The sequence below is a fragment of the Lutra lutra genome, chromosome 9 (genome assembly GCF_902655055.1).
Source record: "Lutra lutra chromosome 9, mLutLut1.2, whole genome shotgun sequence".
Lineage (NCBI taxonomy): Eukaryota > Metazoa > Chordata > Mammalia > Carnivora > Mustelidae > Lutra > Lutra lutra.
Window position 1 is genome coordinate 13051543 of NC_062286.1, and position 14654 is coordinate 13066196.

Genomic DNA, 14654 nt, shown 5'->3' on the forward strand with positions numbered 1-14654 from the left:
ATGCCCTATTGTTATTCATAAGAGATAAGATGTTCCAGTTGTTGGTGGAAACATTATAGAGGCTGTAATTTAAGGATAGGTAAGACTTAAATAGGTATAAAAGGAGAGCATCTTAGAAGAGGAAAGATTATGAACAGAATAGAAAATATTGGTTGGTAGAACGTGAAGCATTAATAGAATAGTTAAGTTATAGGGAAATTGTGGGGTGATCATCTGAAAAGATCACATTATGGAGGCTCAAATGAATGCAAAAGTATGAATAAGTCAGAAAACTCCTAAGGAGAAGGAAGCAACAGGTTTGATAATAGGAAAGTGGGGTTGAGTGGCTCAGTCAGTTAGGTGTCTTGACTCTTGATTTCAGCTCAGGTCATGATCTCAGGGTCATGAAATCTAGGTACCTGTTCGGCTCTGCACCAACAGGGAGTCTGCTTAAGATTCTCTCTCCCCCTGTCCCTCTCCCTCTATCCTTTTTCTTTCTCCCCCACCCCGCCCTGCCCACACTCTGCTCAAATGTGCATTCACATGCACTCTCTTTCTCTCTCTCAAAAAAAAAAAAAAAAAAAAAGGATTTGATAACAGGGAATAAATGTCAGGTAGGAGAGTGAATGAATGAAGACTCATAAGACTTTAGATATACTGAGTTAAAGTTATTGACCCATAGCAATATGGAAATAAGAGCAATATACTGTAACAGGTAAGACCTTTGGTCTTGAGGCAGACTGCCTGGGTTTGAATTCTAATTCTGTCAGTTAATATTTTATGACCGTAGACAAGTTATTTAAACTCACAGTGTAAAAGAATGATGAAATAGTATTTTACTATGAGGTTATTTAAGGATTGAATGATTTCAAATAGATAAAGAGCATAGACTATCTCCTGACTTGAGGCACCTGACTAGTGTAGTTGGTTAAGGACAGACTCTTAGTTTTGGCCCAGGTCATGATCTCAGAGTCATGGAGCAGAGTGGAGTGCTCCACACTCAAGAGAGGAGTCTGCTTGAGATTTCTCCCTCTACTCTTACCGCCCTGCATGTGACATCTCTCTCTCTCTCTCAAATAAATAAATAAATAAATAAATCTTAAAAAAAAAAAAGACTATTTCCTGACGTATACTATGCACTCAGTGAATATTAATGTTTTTTTAAATTATAGTTATACAATTGAAATTTGAATTTAAGAAAGATATTATTTGGTACCGAAACCATAGATTTGATATGCTAGATGATGCTATGAAAATTGAAGAGGTTTCTAAGGAATATAAAGCAGAAGAAAGGAGCAAAAGGCCATAGACTAAACTGTGCAGTTTGCTTCTATCTCGGAATCAGAAAATAAAAGAACTAGTATGGTCAGAGAAATAAGGAGTGGTGTATCATCCCAAAGTGAAGGTTTCAAGGATGGAAGGCTGCTAACAATCAAAAAAAAAAAAAAATTAAAAAAATGCAAACTGAGGGGCACCTGGGTGGCTCAGTGGGTTAAAACCTCTGCCTTCAGCTCAGGTCATGATCCCAGGGTCCTGGGATAGAGCCCCTCCTGGGATAGAGCCCCGCGTTCGGCTCTCTGCTCAGCAGGGAGCCTACTTCCTCCTCTCTCTCTCTGCCTGCTTCTCTGCCTACTTGTGATCTCTGTCTGTCAAATTAAAAAAAAAATGCAAACTGAAAAATTGTCAAAATCCTCAGTGACTCTTAAGAGTGTCCTTTCTTGGGGGGCCTGGGTGGGGCTCAGTCGGTTAAGCATCTGACTTCACTTCATGTCATTATCTTGGGGTCCTGCGATTGAGCCCCACATCAGGTTCCCCACTCAGCAGGGAGGCTTGTCCCTCTGCCTGTCCCCCTGTTAATGCTCTCTTGCTCTCTCTCTCAAATAGATAAAATCTTTAAAAAAGAAGAGAAAAGAGTGTTCTTTCTGGTCAAGAAAGCAGGGGATAGAGTAAAGAAAGATAAAGACTCTGAAGAGAGAAGAAAGGGACTTGTGTATAAACATACAATTAGAAGCACACAAAAGAAATGAGTAGAAATTAAGCTACTGGATGTAAAGCAGTGAAATAAAGGAGAAATTGGAATGACAAATAGGCAGCAGAATCAATCACAAAGATTTTTTTAAACTATTTTATTTTACTTTAAGATTTTATTTGTTTATTTATTTGACAGAGAGAGACAGAGTGAGAGAACAAAAGTAGGGGGAGTGGGATAGGGAGAAGCAGGGAGCCCAATATGGGGCTTGATCCCAGGACCCTGGGATCATGACCTGAGCCAAAGGCAGATGTTTAACTACTGAGCCACCCAGGTGTCCCAATCACAAAGATTATGGATTATATGATTAAGCATCTTATAAAACTATATTTACTGAAATATAAACCTAAGTGTTATGTTAGAGTAGTATTAAGAACTTTTTAAAGTTAAAAGTCAGAATTTCTAAAAATGCTTTAAAATTACCATAAATTTGGTCAAAATGTCAAATTCATTAAATGCATTTGACTTTTTTTCAAGTTTCAGTTTCTTTAGCATTAAAATGTTTTTCTCCTTTTAATCTTAATTTTTTAAAAAAGTTTTATTTATTTGAGACAGAGAGGAAACAAAACAAAACAAAACACAAGCAGGAGTGAGAGGAAAAGGGGGAGGAGAAAAGCAGACTCCCCACTGAGCAGGGAGCCCAATATGGGGTTCCATCCCAGGACCCTGAGACCATGGCATGAGCTAAAGGCAGAGGCCTAACCAACTGAGCCCCCAGGTGCCCCTAAATCTTACATTTTTAACATGCTGAAATTTATAAATTACTGAATTTATTAAGTATGCTGTAAAAAATATGGGTATAAAACAAAAAACAACTAAAAATACTTTATATGCTTATTAATAATAACATATTATTCTTTCATGGAAATATATAGGGGAAAGGAATTGTTAACCATTATTTCCTCTATTGAGGAAGACTGGATAGCTAAGTGTCAAAAAGGCGTGGGAGTACTTGTATTCATTGTTTCTTTTTTTTTTTTTCATTCTTTGCATTTAGTACCATGTCTAGATATTAACTTTTCAAAAATAAATAATGTTTTAAAAAATAAAGCTTAAGGGACGCCTGGGTGGCTCAGTTGGTTAAGCGGCTGCCTTCAGCTCAGGTCATGATCCCAGTGTCCTGGGATCGAGTCCCACATCAGGCTCCTTGCTCGGCAGGGAACCTGCTTCTCCCTCTGCCTCTGCCTGCCTCTCTGTCTGCCTGTGCTCGCTCGCTCTCTCTCCCTCTGTCCCTGACAAATAAATAAATAAAATCTTTAAAAAAATAAAATAAAGCTTAAAAGATTGTTTAAATGGCAAATATAAAAGTAAAAGGGCAAAAATAAATAAAAATAATATTTTTTTCTACTAACACAAAAGAAATAAGTAAATAGGAAATTTTGATTTATTATACTGAATATTTATAAAGATCTTAAATGGGATCAGAGATAAAATTGAATTTTGAGTAGTATTTTTATAATTTAGTTTTCAAGATTATACATCCATGTTTTAGTTTTAACTGATTTTTCTCTTCATTAAAATTTAAAGAAAAAAACATTTAAAATTCTGACAAGTTAATGTCTAATTTCTGAAGAAAGATACATAGTTACTGTTCTAGATCCAAGGTTTGTATTCACATATTTGGATCCAGCAGACATTGCAACAAAGAATACCAAAGAGACCTTTGGTATTCTAGGAGGACAAACAGTTATATGCCTCAAGAAGAAAAGTTTAATCAGAGCAATGCATTTAAGACATACTTACTCTTGTTGGCATTGTTTACTCTTGTTTTCAACTAACATTTATTATGTCAAGCACCTAGGCACTGGGGATACGGTAATAAAATAGGAAATGCGTTTGCCCTCAAAGAGTTTAAAATCCGGGGCGCCTGGGTGGCTCAGTGGGTTAAGCCGCTGCCTTCGGCTCAGGTCATGATCCCGGGGTCCTGGGATCGAGTCCCGCGTCGGGCTTGCTGCTCAGCAGGAAGCCTGCTTCCCTTCCTCTCTCTCTGCCTGCCTCTCTGCCTACTTGTGATCTCTCTCTGTCAAATAAATAAATAAAATCTTTTTTAAAAAAAAAAGAGTTTAAAATCCAGTGGGAAAGGCAGACAATAAATAAAATAAATACGAAAAGACAGAGAATGTTGATAGCGAAGTATTAAGGAGGAAAAGATACAAGCAGGGAAGGGGCATATGAATGTTAGCAGGAAGAAAAAGCACACTAACAAGGTGACATTTAAGTGACGTTCAAGAAAGGGAGTACAGAACAAGCTATACAGATAACGTACGAACATTTCAGAAAAAGCAAGTAAAAAGTCCCTGAGGCAGGAATATTCCTAATGTATCCAAGAAGCAGCAAAGTCAGTGTGGTTTCAGTAGAATGAACAAAGGGAAAATAGCAGAGAGAGCTTTAGGGAAGTAAGAGAGATCACTGTCAGATGATTACATATAAAAGTAAGATTTTTTTTTTTCTCTGAGTAAGATAGAAAGCCCGTAGAAGGATTTGAACAGAGCTGTGATATGTTATGACATATTTTAAAGAATCATTCTGGCTAATGTGTTCAGAATAGTCTGAAGGGCAGCAGGTACTAAAGCAGGGAGAACTATTAGGACTCTACTGTAATCATCCTGGCAAGAGAAGCTAATGCCAATAGAGTTGGTTCATGGGCCAACAACAGGCTATGAGAAAAAAAGAAGTGGCAAGGATTACTCCAAGATTTCTAAGCCAATAACTGAATGAATGGAGTGACCATTCACTGAAATGAAAAGCCCTGGAGGAAGAGTTAGGGGGAAATAGCAGAAGCTCAGTTTGGGGCATCTTAAGTTTGAGAAACTCATTAGACATCACAGTAGAGAGGCTGAATAAACAGTTATGAGTCAAGTTCAGGGAAGAAGTCCCAATATGTCCCTTTAAAAAAAAAAAAAACAACTGATTTTGTTTGTTTATTTAAGAGAGACAGAGAACATGAGCAGTGGGAGGAGCATAGGGAGAGACTCTCAAGCAGACTCTGGGCTGAGCACAGAGCCCAACTCGGGGCTCAACCCCATGACTCTGCGATGGTGACCTGAGACAAGCCCCAAGAGTCACTCACTCTGAGTCATCCTGGCACCCCATCTAGATACTTCCATTAAAAATTACCAATCTCAAGCAGAGAAAATTAGTTCCATAAAGCAAGCTCTTTACATATCTTCTTCGGTATTCTATCTCTGAATTTAACACAATGGTAGTATTAAAATGTTTCTGTTTTATGAATGAATAAATTATTAGGTATTAACTACATGATCATAATTCTGCTCTGGGGCCAAAGATAGACTCTGGGGAATGAAATAAAAATTATAAAATGAATGCAAAGAAAAGTAGGAAAGAATTCTTCAGAGAGTGCCTCTATCCCAATCCAGACACTGATTCTGTGTTCTTAAAAACTTACCCATCCTCTTTGTACCTCTATTTTTCACTTGATAAATTAAGGAAAGTGGATTGAAACAGTGTTTTTTTTTTTTTTACCTTTTTTATGAATTACAGATCCTTTTGAGAAACCTATAAAGTCTATATCACTCTTCTCCATAAAAGCTTTATACACATACATATCATGAAATATAAGTTGGCATATTTTATGAGATCATGAAAAGCTTTTAATGTACATATTGTAATAATATGAAAACAATAATGAAAATTTTTAAAACATTTGAAGGCAATTATATAATTCACACACACAAAAAAAACACACACACACACTTAAACCCTCTGCATACTTCATAATAAATAAAGCTCAAAACTCTCAACCAGGAGAAAGCATTTAACCGAAGTAAGAGACAAAAGATTTATAAATGTGAAATGTTTTGAAATATTAAAGTCCAGTGCCTTCTTTTAAGTTCTCATAACATTTACTTCAGATAAGGATGAAGTTGTTTAAGCTTAGCTTTTCTTGACAAACCAATTCTTATTGGTCGACTGCAGGTCTTAAGAGGTAGTACTCTTGAAATTCCATGTGAAAAATTACTACCTAAAATATAAGACAATAAAAGTGCATGAGGGAATAAAAATTACTTGTAGTTTCTAAGCTTAAAAAATTCTACTTCTCATCAACATCTAGCAATATTTTCTGAGTCACTGAGCTAAGTGCTTTAAATGCATCAGTTTGCTTATCCTATCTCCATTTTTAAAATGTGAAAACGTCAGCACAACAGAAGTTAAGTAACTTGCCCACATATGATAGCAACTAAATAAAATCAACATTCCAGTCTGGCAGTTTGACTTAACAACAACAAAACTATACAGTTAACTTGATGTTGTGGCTTTAGAAACCAAGTCATTTTTCTACTAGAAGCTTAACTGTAGGTTATACTATTAATGATTTCATTTGGCTCCTAATGGAGATTATTATCAGCAATACTGCACAAATGCATTTCACTATTATGTATAAATGGAGGGCTCTGATTTTGAAATTTTTATATAACATCATACGGTCATATTCAAAGTTCAAAGCATTTCATGGACAACGAACGGTTGACCAGACAGGTAGGATCAACTATTCTTGATAATGAAACACAAAAATATCTTTAATTTTCCAAATGCTTTTTTAAAAAAATAAACAGTGAGGTACATATGTAAAGCTAAAAATATATCAAATTTTAAGCCAGCTTCAATCAAGTAGTATGATCTTAATAGCATATTTTACTAAAAATGGTGTAATCAACCTAATAATACTTTTAACAAAAGATAAACGGCATGATTTCTACTAAGCTGAACCAAGTAGAAACTGTGTGTTTATCTATGTAAACATTAATGAAATAAAATACAAAGTTTAACTATATATAAACAGGGAGAAAAAAACTTACCACAAAAATAGTTACAAATCAGTTTATGATACTTTGTTCAACATTAAATGTATAAAGTTAATTATAAAAATAAGAGAAAAAGCATATTACTAGTTTTTTTCAGTTTTTACAGAAAAAGGGATTGTCCAAATAAAATAAAATTGTTGGATCATTTCTGATACACTGGATTTATTTATAAATTAGATAATCTCAGAAATTTATGCTAAGTGAACTTCTTCATTATGAGATTATGATTTTAGAACAAAGCCAGAATTAGTCTACTTGATTACTTTTTCAAAGAATAGCTTTCCTCTTTCATAGTCTAATATAAAAGATACTTCTGGTAATTTTGCAATGGGTAGGAAATCACCAAACCACTTTGTATCAACAGCAGGCCCTTTGCAAAGTCATCAAGTTGTGGCTATGAGGATATGCTTCTTTGTCTCCTTGGATTTCCTCCTTTCATATCATAAGTAAGTTGTGATCCCTTTTATTATTACTGTGCACCGGATTAATTTATTGCTTTGTACTATTTAACAATTCTAAACGTTCAAGCATTAAATTATTCATTTTAAAATTCAGTGTAAACTAACTGAACTTAAATAAGTTAAAAAAGCAGTGTTTTTAAAAAGCCATAAAGTGTATTAGTAATCTTTTAGAGATAATATTAACTCGAATATTTTCTAAATTGTTGCAAGTCAAAATACAGTCCACAGGCTAGCAGCATCTACATATGCTAGGAGCTTGTTGGGAATACAGAATCTTAGGGCCTACTGCACAAAAGAATCAGAATCATTGAAGAGGACACCCAGGTGATTTGGGTATACCTTCAAGTTAGGGAAGTTTGGGTGCTAAATGATATATAAAGCACCATGTGCGCTGACTGGCTGTCATATTTCACATGTTCAAAATAATTTCAAACTACTTTCATTTTCTACACCACAGAGAAAGGAGAGAGAAACAGAGTGAGTCAGGATGCGCTGGAAATATTAGGGGTAGATTTAACTGGAGGCATCGTGATGACAACTGGATAAATATAAAAAACACTTCAGCATCACTGTGGAGCCAACCATTTCCCAATGCCTTTAAGATCACACTGCATAAGCAGTCACCCACTCTACCTAGGCAGAATTAGTCCTTGTTTGCTAGCTCTGCTTTGCACCATTTCCCAACTTTTTCCTTACGCTATGGATTTTAACAAGTCTCAGGAAAATCACTCCATTTTTATGCACTTTGAATATAAATCCAAGAGGAGCTTCTTAACATAGTACTAAATAACTCTGACTGTCCATATGATTTTTCATGTTTCATGACAAGGCTCTTTTTCTTGTAAAAGCACACTAGAGTATTATGGGTTCAGATATTCCCAACAAATGTAACATTTCTTTTCCAATTTGTGTACATACTTCAATTTTCCTCATATATCCATTCCATTATTACAATTATGACCATGATGACAACATGAGTATGAGCTACCAACTCTTCTTCCTTTCTATCTCAAAATACTTTCCTAAACCCAATCTCTTCCTGTTTGTCCTTGAAGAAACAACTTATTTCCTTCCCAGGCTAATTCTACCACTTTGCTTTGAATCTCAGAGTATCATTCTCTCAATTATTCCCTTTATTCAAAGGAGAAGAGACTACCTAGGGGCTTTTGACCTTCCAAGGAATGGGATTAATTTTTAAGATTATCTCATTGTAAACTAAGAAGAGAGAAACAGGTACAGTTTTCAAGTGACTGAATAAAGTTATCAAGGATACATCCTACAGATGATGAAAGGTCAGGAAAAATATTTTGAGAAATAATGCATGACTAAAGATGTTTTGGTTAATATATTTACCTATATCATTACTCTTTCTAGATCTAGTCTTGTGGTGTAATACCAGCAATTTCTGACCATATGAAAAAGTCATTTAGAAAACAGTTTCCTGATGTCAACCCTACCCCTACCTCACTCCCATTGGTATCACAAGTTAAAGTGGATATTAGGTTGGGTGAGGCTGGTGGCGGGTATTATGGAGGGCACGTATGGCATGGAACACTGGGTGTGGTACATAAACAATGACTTATGGTACACTAAAAATAAATTTTAAAAATAAATTAAAAATTTTAAAAATTGGATATTAAACTTAGCGTGTTTTATTCAGGTGTGGAGAACCTTTTAGGCAATGGATAAAGTTAGTTGTTTAACTTCTCTTTAGTTTTATTCTTTAGTACTAATCAAATTTTAAATGTCATAGTCCTAGACCATGTTAACATATTTAAGTAATAATAACTTTTTAATTACTAAATAAAATATCCATATATAAATCCCCATAATAAGGAACATAGACAAAAGATATGTAATTGGGAATAACATCTCATCAATGAAAATCCAACTTAGATAAATGCCTTTTTTGGTTTTGCCAATTTGTTACATACATTAGATGTGTATATTAGCCAAAAAAAAAAAACCCAAACAAACAAAAAAAACCCCACACACTTCATCACCTAGTTACTGCAATGCATCACTACAAATATTGAAATATGGTTTTGTAGAGCACATTTCCCAGTAATATTCTAAGTGGCATTTTAATTTTTAACTGATTTGTAACTATTGAAATGTGCATCAGTAAAATTTAATGGTTACAAAAGTGATAAATCTTTGTATTTATCTTCTCACAACCTGAGGATATTCTCCTCATGCTAAAAAATACAAAATGCAAAAATCATCTCTGAAGGTATTCTAGAAAATAACCAAAAATCTTACCTCCCTTCAGTAAATAATGAAATTTTCCCTCAAGTTCATCAGAGAAAAAAGCAGGCCTTTTAGGTGAAGGTTTTTCACAGTCTGGAAATAAAAATCAATATGTTACAGCAAAATACTTTTACACAAAATGTTAATACTATAAATAAATTAATTTCTCAAAAATGTTTCCTCCTATTGGCTTCTAATATTAAATAAATGAAGCAGAAGCAGGTCTCACCAAGGCTCCTTTTAAAAAATTCATCACTTGTGTCCTTCAACTTCAGGGTATTATTTAGTGTTTGACCAGCCAGCCTTTCATAGGAAAATAATGTGCATCTGTAAATATTGTCTTACTCTTTACCTCGCTCTCCTTTTTTCAAAAAATTATATATTTGGCCTACACAGAAAAAAGGCAACAATTTTTTTCAATCATGAGAAAAAACGTTTTAATACTAATTTCATACCTTCCTTGGAAGTAGAGTAAAATTCCTCTTCCAGGGTTCTTGGACAGCTATATTCCTTTGGAACTTCCTGTTCTCCGCGATCGGGTATTGTTTTCCATTTAAATGAACTTTGGTGTCTTTTAGGCATGTTAGGACATGTTATGGCATCACAGAGAAAGGAAGACTCACATACTTTGTTGACTGTAACCATTTTCAAATCTTTTTTTGTCTCTATTTTTACCTCTTCAATATCATTATTTTCTCTAAAGTAATTTTCTTGCCCATTGTTTGTTTCCACAGCACTTAGAATTTTGTTTTCCTTACTAATTTCATGAAACATATGAAGTTCTTCAAGTACTAAATCAAATTTACTCTTCATCTCACAATCATTCACTATTGTCAGAGCTTCTGTTGATAAACACTCAGCAGTTAAGTCCTGAAAACATTCATTGTTCCCTAGACTCAAATCACTTTCAAATTGATGATTAACACATTCTATAGAATCATTCTTTGGATGAAAATGCTTTGAAGTAGCCAACTTACTGTCTTGCAAAGCACTCTCATATTCATTTCTGTCAGCCACATTATTTTGATTAACATATTTAGTTTCTTCCAGATTTACTTTTTTACTCATTAAGGAAACTGGTTGCATAGAAAACATGCCATCCACTGAATAGAAATTGTTTTTCTCTTCCTTTTCTATCTCAATATCTTTGTTAACTTGACAACGGTTGGGTAAACTTTGTGCCATGACTTCTACTTCCGCCTTCAAAATTGAGTCATGTTTTTTTCCTTTGATTTCACTTAGCAAGCTCATAACATTTAGCACTTCAATTAGAGTCCAAGGATTGGTTTGTTCACTATGTTTTAAGTTGGGGTTTGTTGGTATGGCCTGTTGCCTAATGTTGAAGAAATCTTCAAATATGCGCTTAAAATTAAAGCTACTGATCTTAGTAGACTCCTGTTTTCTTTCAGTGTCTAAATCTGGGTTGTATATATTTATTTCATAAAATTTTTCATTAATGTGTCTATGGCTTTCCTGTATAAATGGAGAGCCAGACTTAACATGTGTTGTAACAGTATTAGGACTACAGTGAACCCAATTTTCCTCATTTATGAATTGTTCAGGAAAACTTTTATTCTGGTAAATTTCTTTTGTCAAAGAAATTTCCTCCTCGTCATCAAAATCCATTAAAAGAGGAATTTTTTCATATGTTTCAAAAATTGGAATATGTTTGTTTTTAGTTGTCAGACAAAAGGAATTGATGGTTTTTTTCTTAGACTCCTCAAAAACTTGATCAGTTTTAAATAACTTTTTTTCTAACATAGGTTTCATATCTTCTAATAGTCTTGAAAAAGTTGAAATCCTTGCTAGCTTCACAGTATGATTTTCCTCTATGTTTTTTGAAAAATGCAAATGCACTAACCATTTGACAATGCATCGCTCCACTAATTTAGAATCATTTTCAATTCTCATTAAAGATTCACAGTTACTGAGCAAAGAAGTTCCGTTGTTTTTCAATATGTTATTTAAAGGTTCTGAAACACTAGTTTGTAAATATATGCATAACATATTCTTTCTAATGACATTCATATTCTTAATTATTAGACTTTGAAGATCAGTTTCCTTTTTATCCTTGAAAATTTCACACCAGATTAAAATACTATCATCTTTTTGATTTCCTGAAATATTTTCATGAAAATAAAAAATTGCCATAATGAAACTTCTAAAAATATTGTTTAAATGAAAGTCTTTTTGTGTAGTATATTTTAACTCTAGCATATGACTGTTTTCTCCCTTACCATTTAATCGAAAAAAAATTATTAAAGCCTTTTGGCTACCAAGTGTCCCTATCATGAGCGGTTTTGATTGTTTTTCATGTGTACTCATGGCTTTTGGATAGTGATAATCTTCTTTGCTTAAATTATCTATTTCTATTAATTGTAGAAAATTCGTTTTTTCTCCAGTTGTCTTAATATTTTCACTTTGAGTCTTGTAATTATCCATAATCCAACAACTTGCCCTCTTTTTTCCCAAAACATGTCTAATGTTACAGTCCTGGCTTTGAGATTTTTCTGATCTGGTAAAAATGTCAATGTCCAGGCATGTTTCTACTTCTCCCAAGTTTGCATTCCTTAGTATTATAGTGAAATCCTTTTCAGAGTCTGTTACATCAGATATGATACTACTGTGGTTATAGTAGTTTAAACTGATCAAGTCTTTTTTTCTCACACAAATATTTTGGTTGCTGAGTGACTGGTGGTTACTTTCATAGCATGCAGAAAAAATATTTTCTGCATCGGCTTCCACAATGTTTTTATCATCCTGTAACTTTTGCTTCTTAACATCAGGTCTATTTTTGGACCAGTAAATGTTTGTGAAATCCCTAACATATGCCTCGTTTTTGTCATTCTTTTTCTTTGCTATTTCCTTTAAATAGACAGAGGACATTTTGCTATTTAAATCAGTTGGAAACTCAGGGATACTTATTGTGCTACTATCTCTAAAATAGCTGGGTTTGGCAATTTCTATGCTGGGCTGGTTTTGAGATTTTGAGTTATTTAGTGTTGATGCTGAAATGTTATTTTCTTTTTTATTTGATGGCGTAACACTGTCAACTTTACATCTGTTCTTAATATCATGAAATGTTGATTTGGTTTCCTTGCGAAAGGTAACATCCCCAAATAGGTTTTCTGTCTGTTTTACACAACAATTGTCTTCCTGAGTATTGTCTCTCCCGTGGACTAAATACTGTTTTCCGTCCGCGTCTTTAACTTCAGGCAAATCGTGTATAGCGGCGTTGGGCAGAAGCGAACAGGCCTCGGCTTCAGCGCCATCGCCGCAGTGCGCACTGAAAACCTCTTTGTCACACAGTCCTGCTTCAGGAGACCTTCCAGAAGCCCTCAAACCAGAATCAAAACTTTGTGAGGGGAGAGACTGCAAACAACCATTCATCTCAGATTTGCCATTTTGGCATCGCGGATTAGATATCTGCTCCCCACTGACAGGTTTCTCCGCAGACGAGTCTGTGGAGTGATCAAATATCACGTTAGTTGAAACAAAGGGCGCCCTGACGGGTCTGGGCGACAACTGCCAGACTTTTTCCACCTCAGACAAGCGAGGCACCAAAGGGAGCCTCCACTGCGCCTCAGAGGCACTGCCAGGTTCCGTTAGACGTGGCCGCTTACTACTGGGAGGTTGGGAATCAGGGTCCTCGGCGGGCGGTAAAAAGCAGAGAGGATCCCTGAACTCCGCACCCCCGAACTCCGCACCCCGCGCGCTGGAGAGCGTGAGCGACATGACTGCGAACGCAGATGTTCTGAGGTTCCTGCGGGCTGGTCTTTTAGTAGGCTCCAGGCGACTCCGCCTCCCCCCAGCCCTCGACGCCCTGGTCACGCCCCTGACACGCCCCTTTGAGGCTGCTTTTGACCCCAGACTCAGGAAAGTGTCCCGCCCTTGCCCCGCCTCTGACACGCCCCAGAAATAGGCCCCGCCCCCACTCTGCCTCGAGCCGGGGAGCTCCTAGTCTCTCCCTCAGAGTACAACGCGCCCGAGGGCGGTTACATTGTCTATTTTTAGCGCCTCTTGCCGGTGCCTGGACTGTAGCGGCTCTAAATATTTTCTTCCCTTTGGTAGAATTAAGGGGAATGTCAGAATCTCTCTTTCTCTCTCTCTCTTTCTTTTTCCCTCTTTTTAAGTTTGAAAACAGAAACTTTATTTTTTAAAAATTCTAAAATTCTGTTTACCTCAGAAGCGGCTTCTCCACAGTTGCTCTAGAGCGTCTTCTCCAGTTAAAGAAAAAAGTGTAGTTTTGTGAGCGCCGGACCCAACCGCTCCGTGTCTGGAGTAATTTAAAAAAAAAAAAAAAAAAAAAAAAAGCTCTTAATCACCCCGGTAGCATTTAAAATCAGATTTCCACCTCACTAATAAAGTGTTGTTTAGGGGAAAGAAGGCACTGGTATTTAACAATCGGAATATTTTAGGGGAAAAAAATGTGTGGAAATAATTACGCAGATAATTATTAATCCTCACTTTAAAACAGTAGAAAAAATCGTTTTAATATGTGCTGTGGTATTTCCTTCCCCAACATTGTGGATAAAAAACTTAAAGATAAAAACTGTGTTTCAACTATTCCAGTTATTGTAAGCATAAATAATGATACAGTCTCGACTCCTACCTAATAAATTGTGCTGACATTATTTTTCCTTTTCCTCTGTCTTGAGAATAATTTATTTATTATTTCAAGCCAGTTCTGATTTTTTGTCAATTCCATAAGAAGAAAATGATTTTTGAAATGTTTTTATTATTATTATGTACATATTTATTAAGAAATATGTGATTACTGTTCATTCATCAAAAACCTCAGTCCCCTTAATGGTCTTTTCAAAGTTGGTCAGTTTTATGTGCCCTGGTAAAAATTTATAAGAAGCACAAAAATGTGCCCGAGGAATCCTAATTTTAGAACCCATGGGAGCATATATGACAAAATGTGACTAGCATACTACTTTACCTAATAAGTTGTTCATCAGTCTTGTAAATACTCTTAGATATATTGTGATTTCAATTCTGGGTATCTGCTATTACTTTGGCTTGTTAATTCCTCAAGAGAAATGTTTGCTTGGATTTGTAGAAAGCCTTGCAGTATAAGCACTTCATCAACATTAAGAACATGGCAAT

General features: G+C 35.4%; 1 protein-coding gene across 1 annotated transcript in view; it reads right to left on the bottom strand.

Moving 5' to 3' along the window:
- RAD51AP2 (RAD51 associated protein 2) overlaps positions 1-13277 on the bottom strand; it is a 49188-nt gene extending 35911 nt beyond the window's left edge. The window contains exons 1-2 of the mRNA XM_047746912.1: positions 9998-13277; positions 9555-9635 (exon numbers count right to left, since the gene is read on the bottom strand). Coding sequence (XP_047602868.1) covers positions 9555-9635; positions 9998-13277 — 3361 coding nt within the window. The remainder of the gene's footprint in view (positions 1-9554; positions 9636-9997) is intronic.
- Between the last annotated feature and the right edge of the window lie 1377 nt (positions 13278-14654).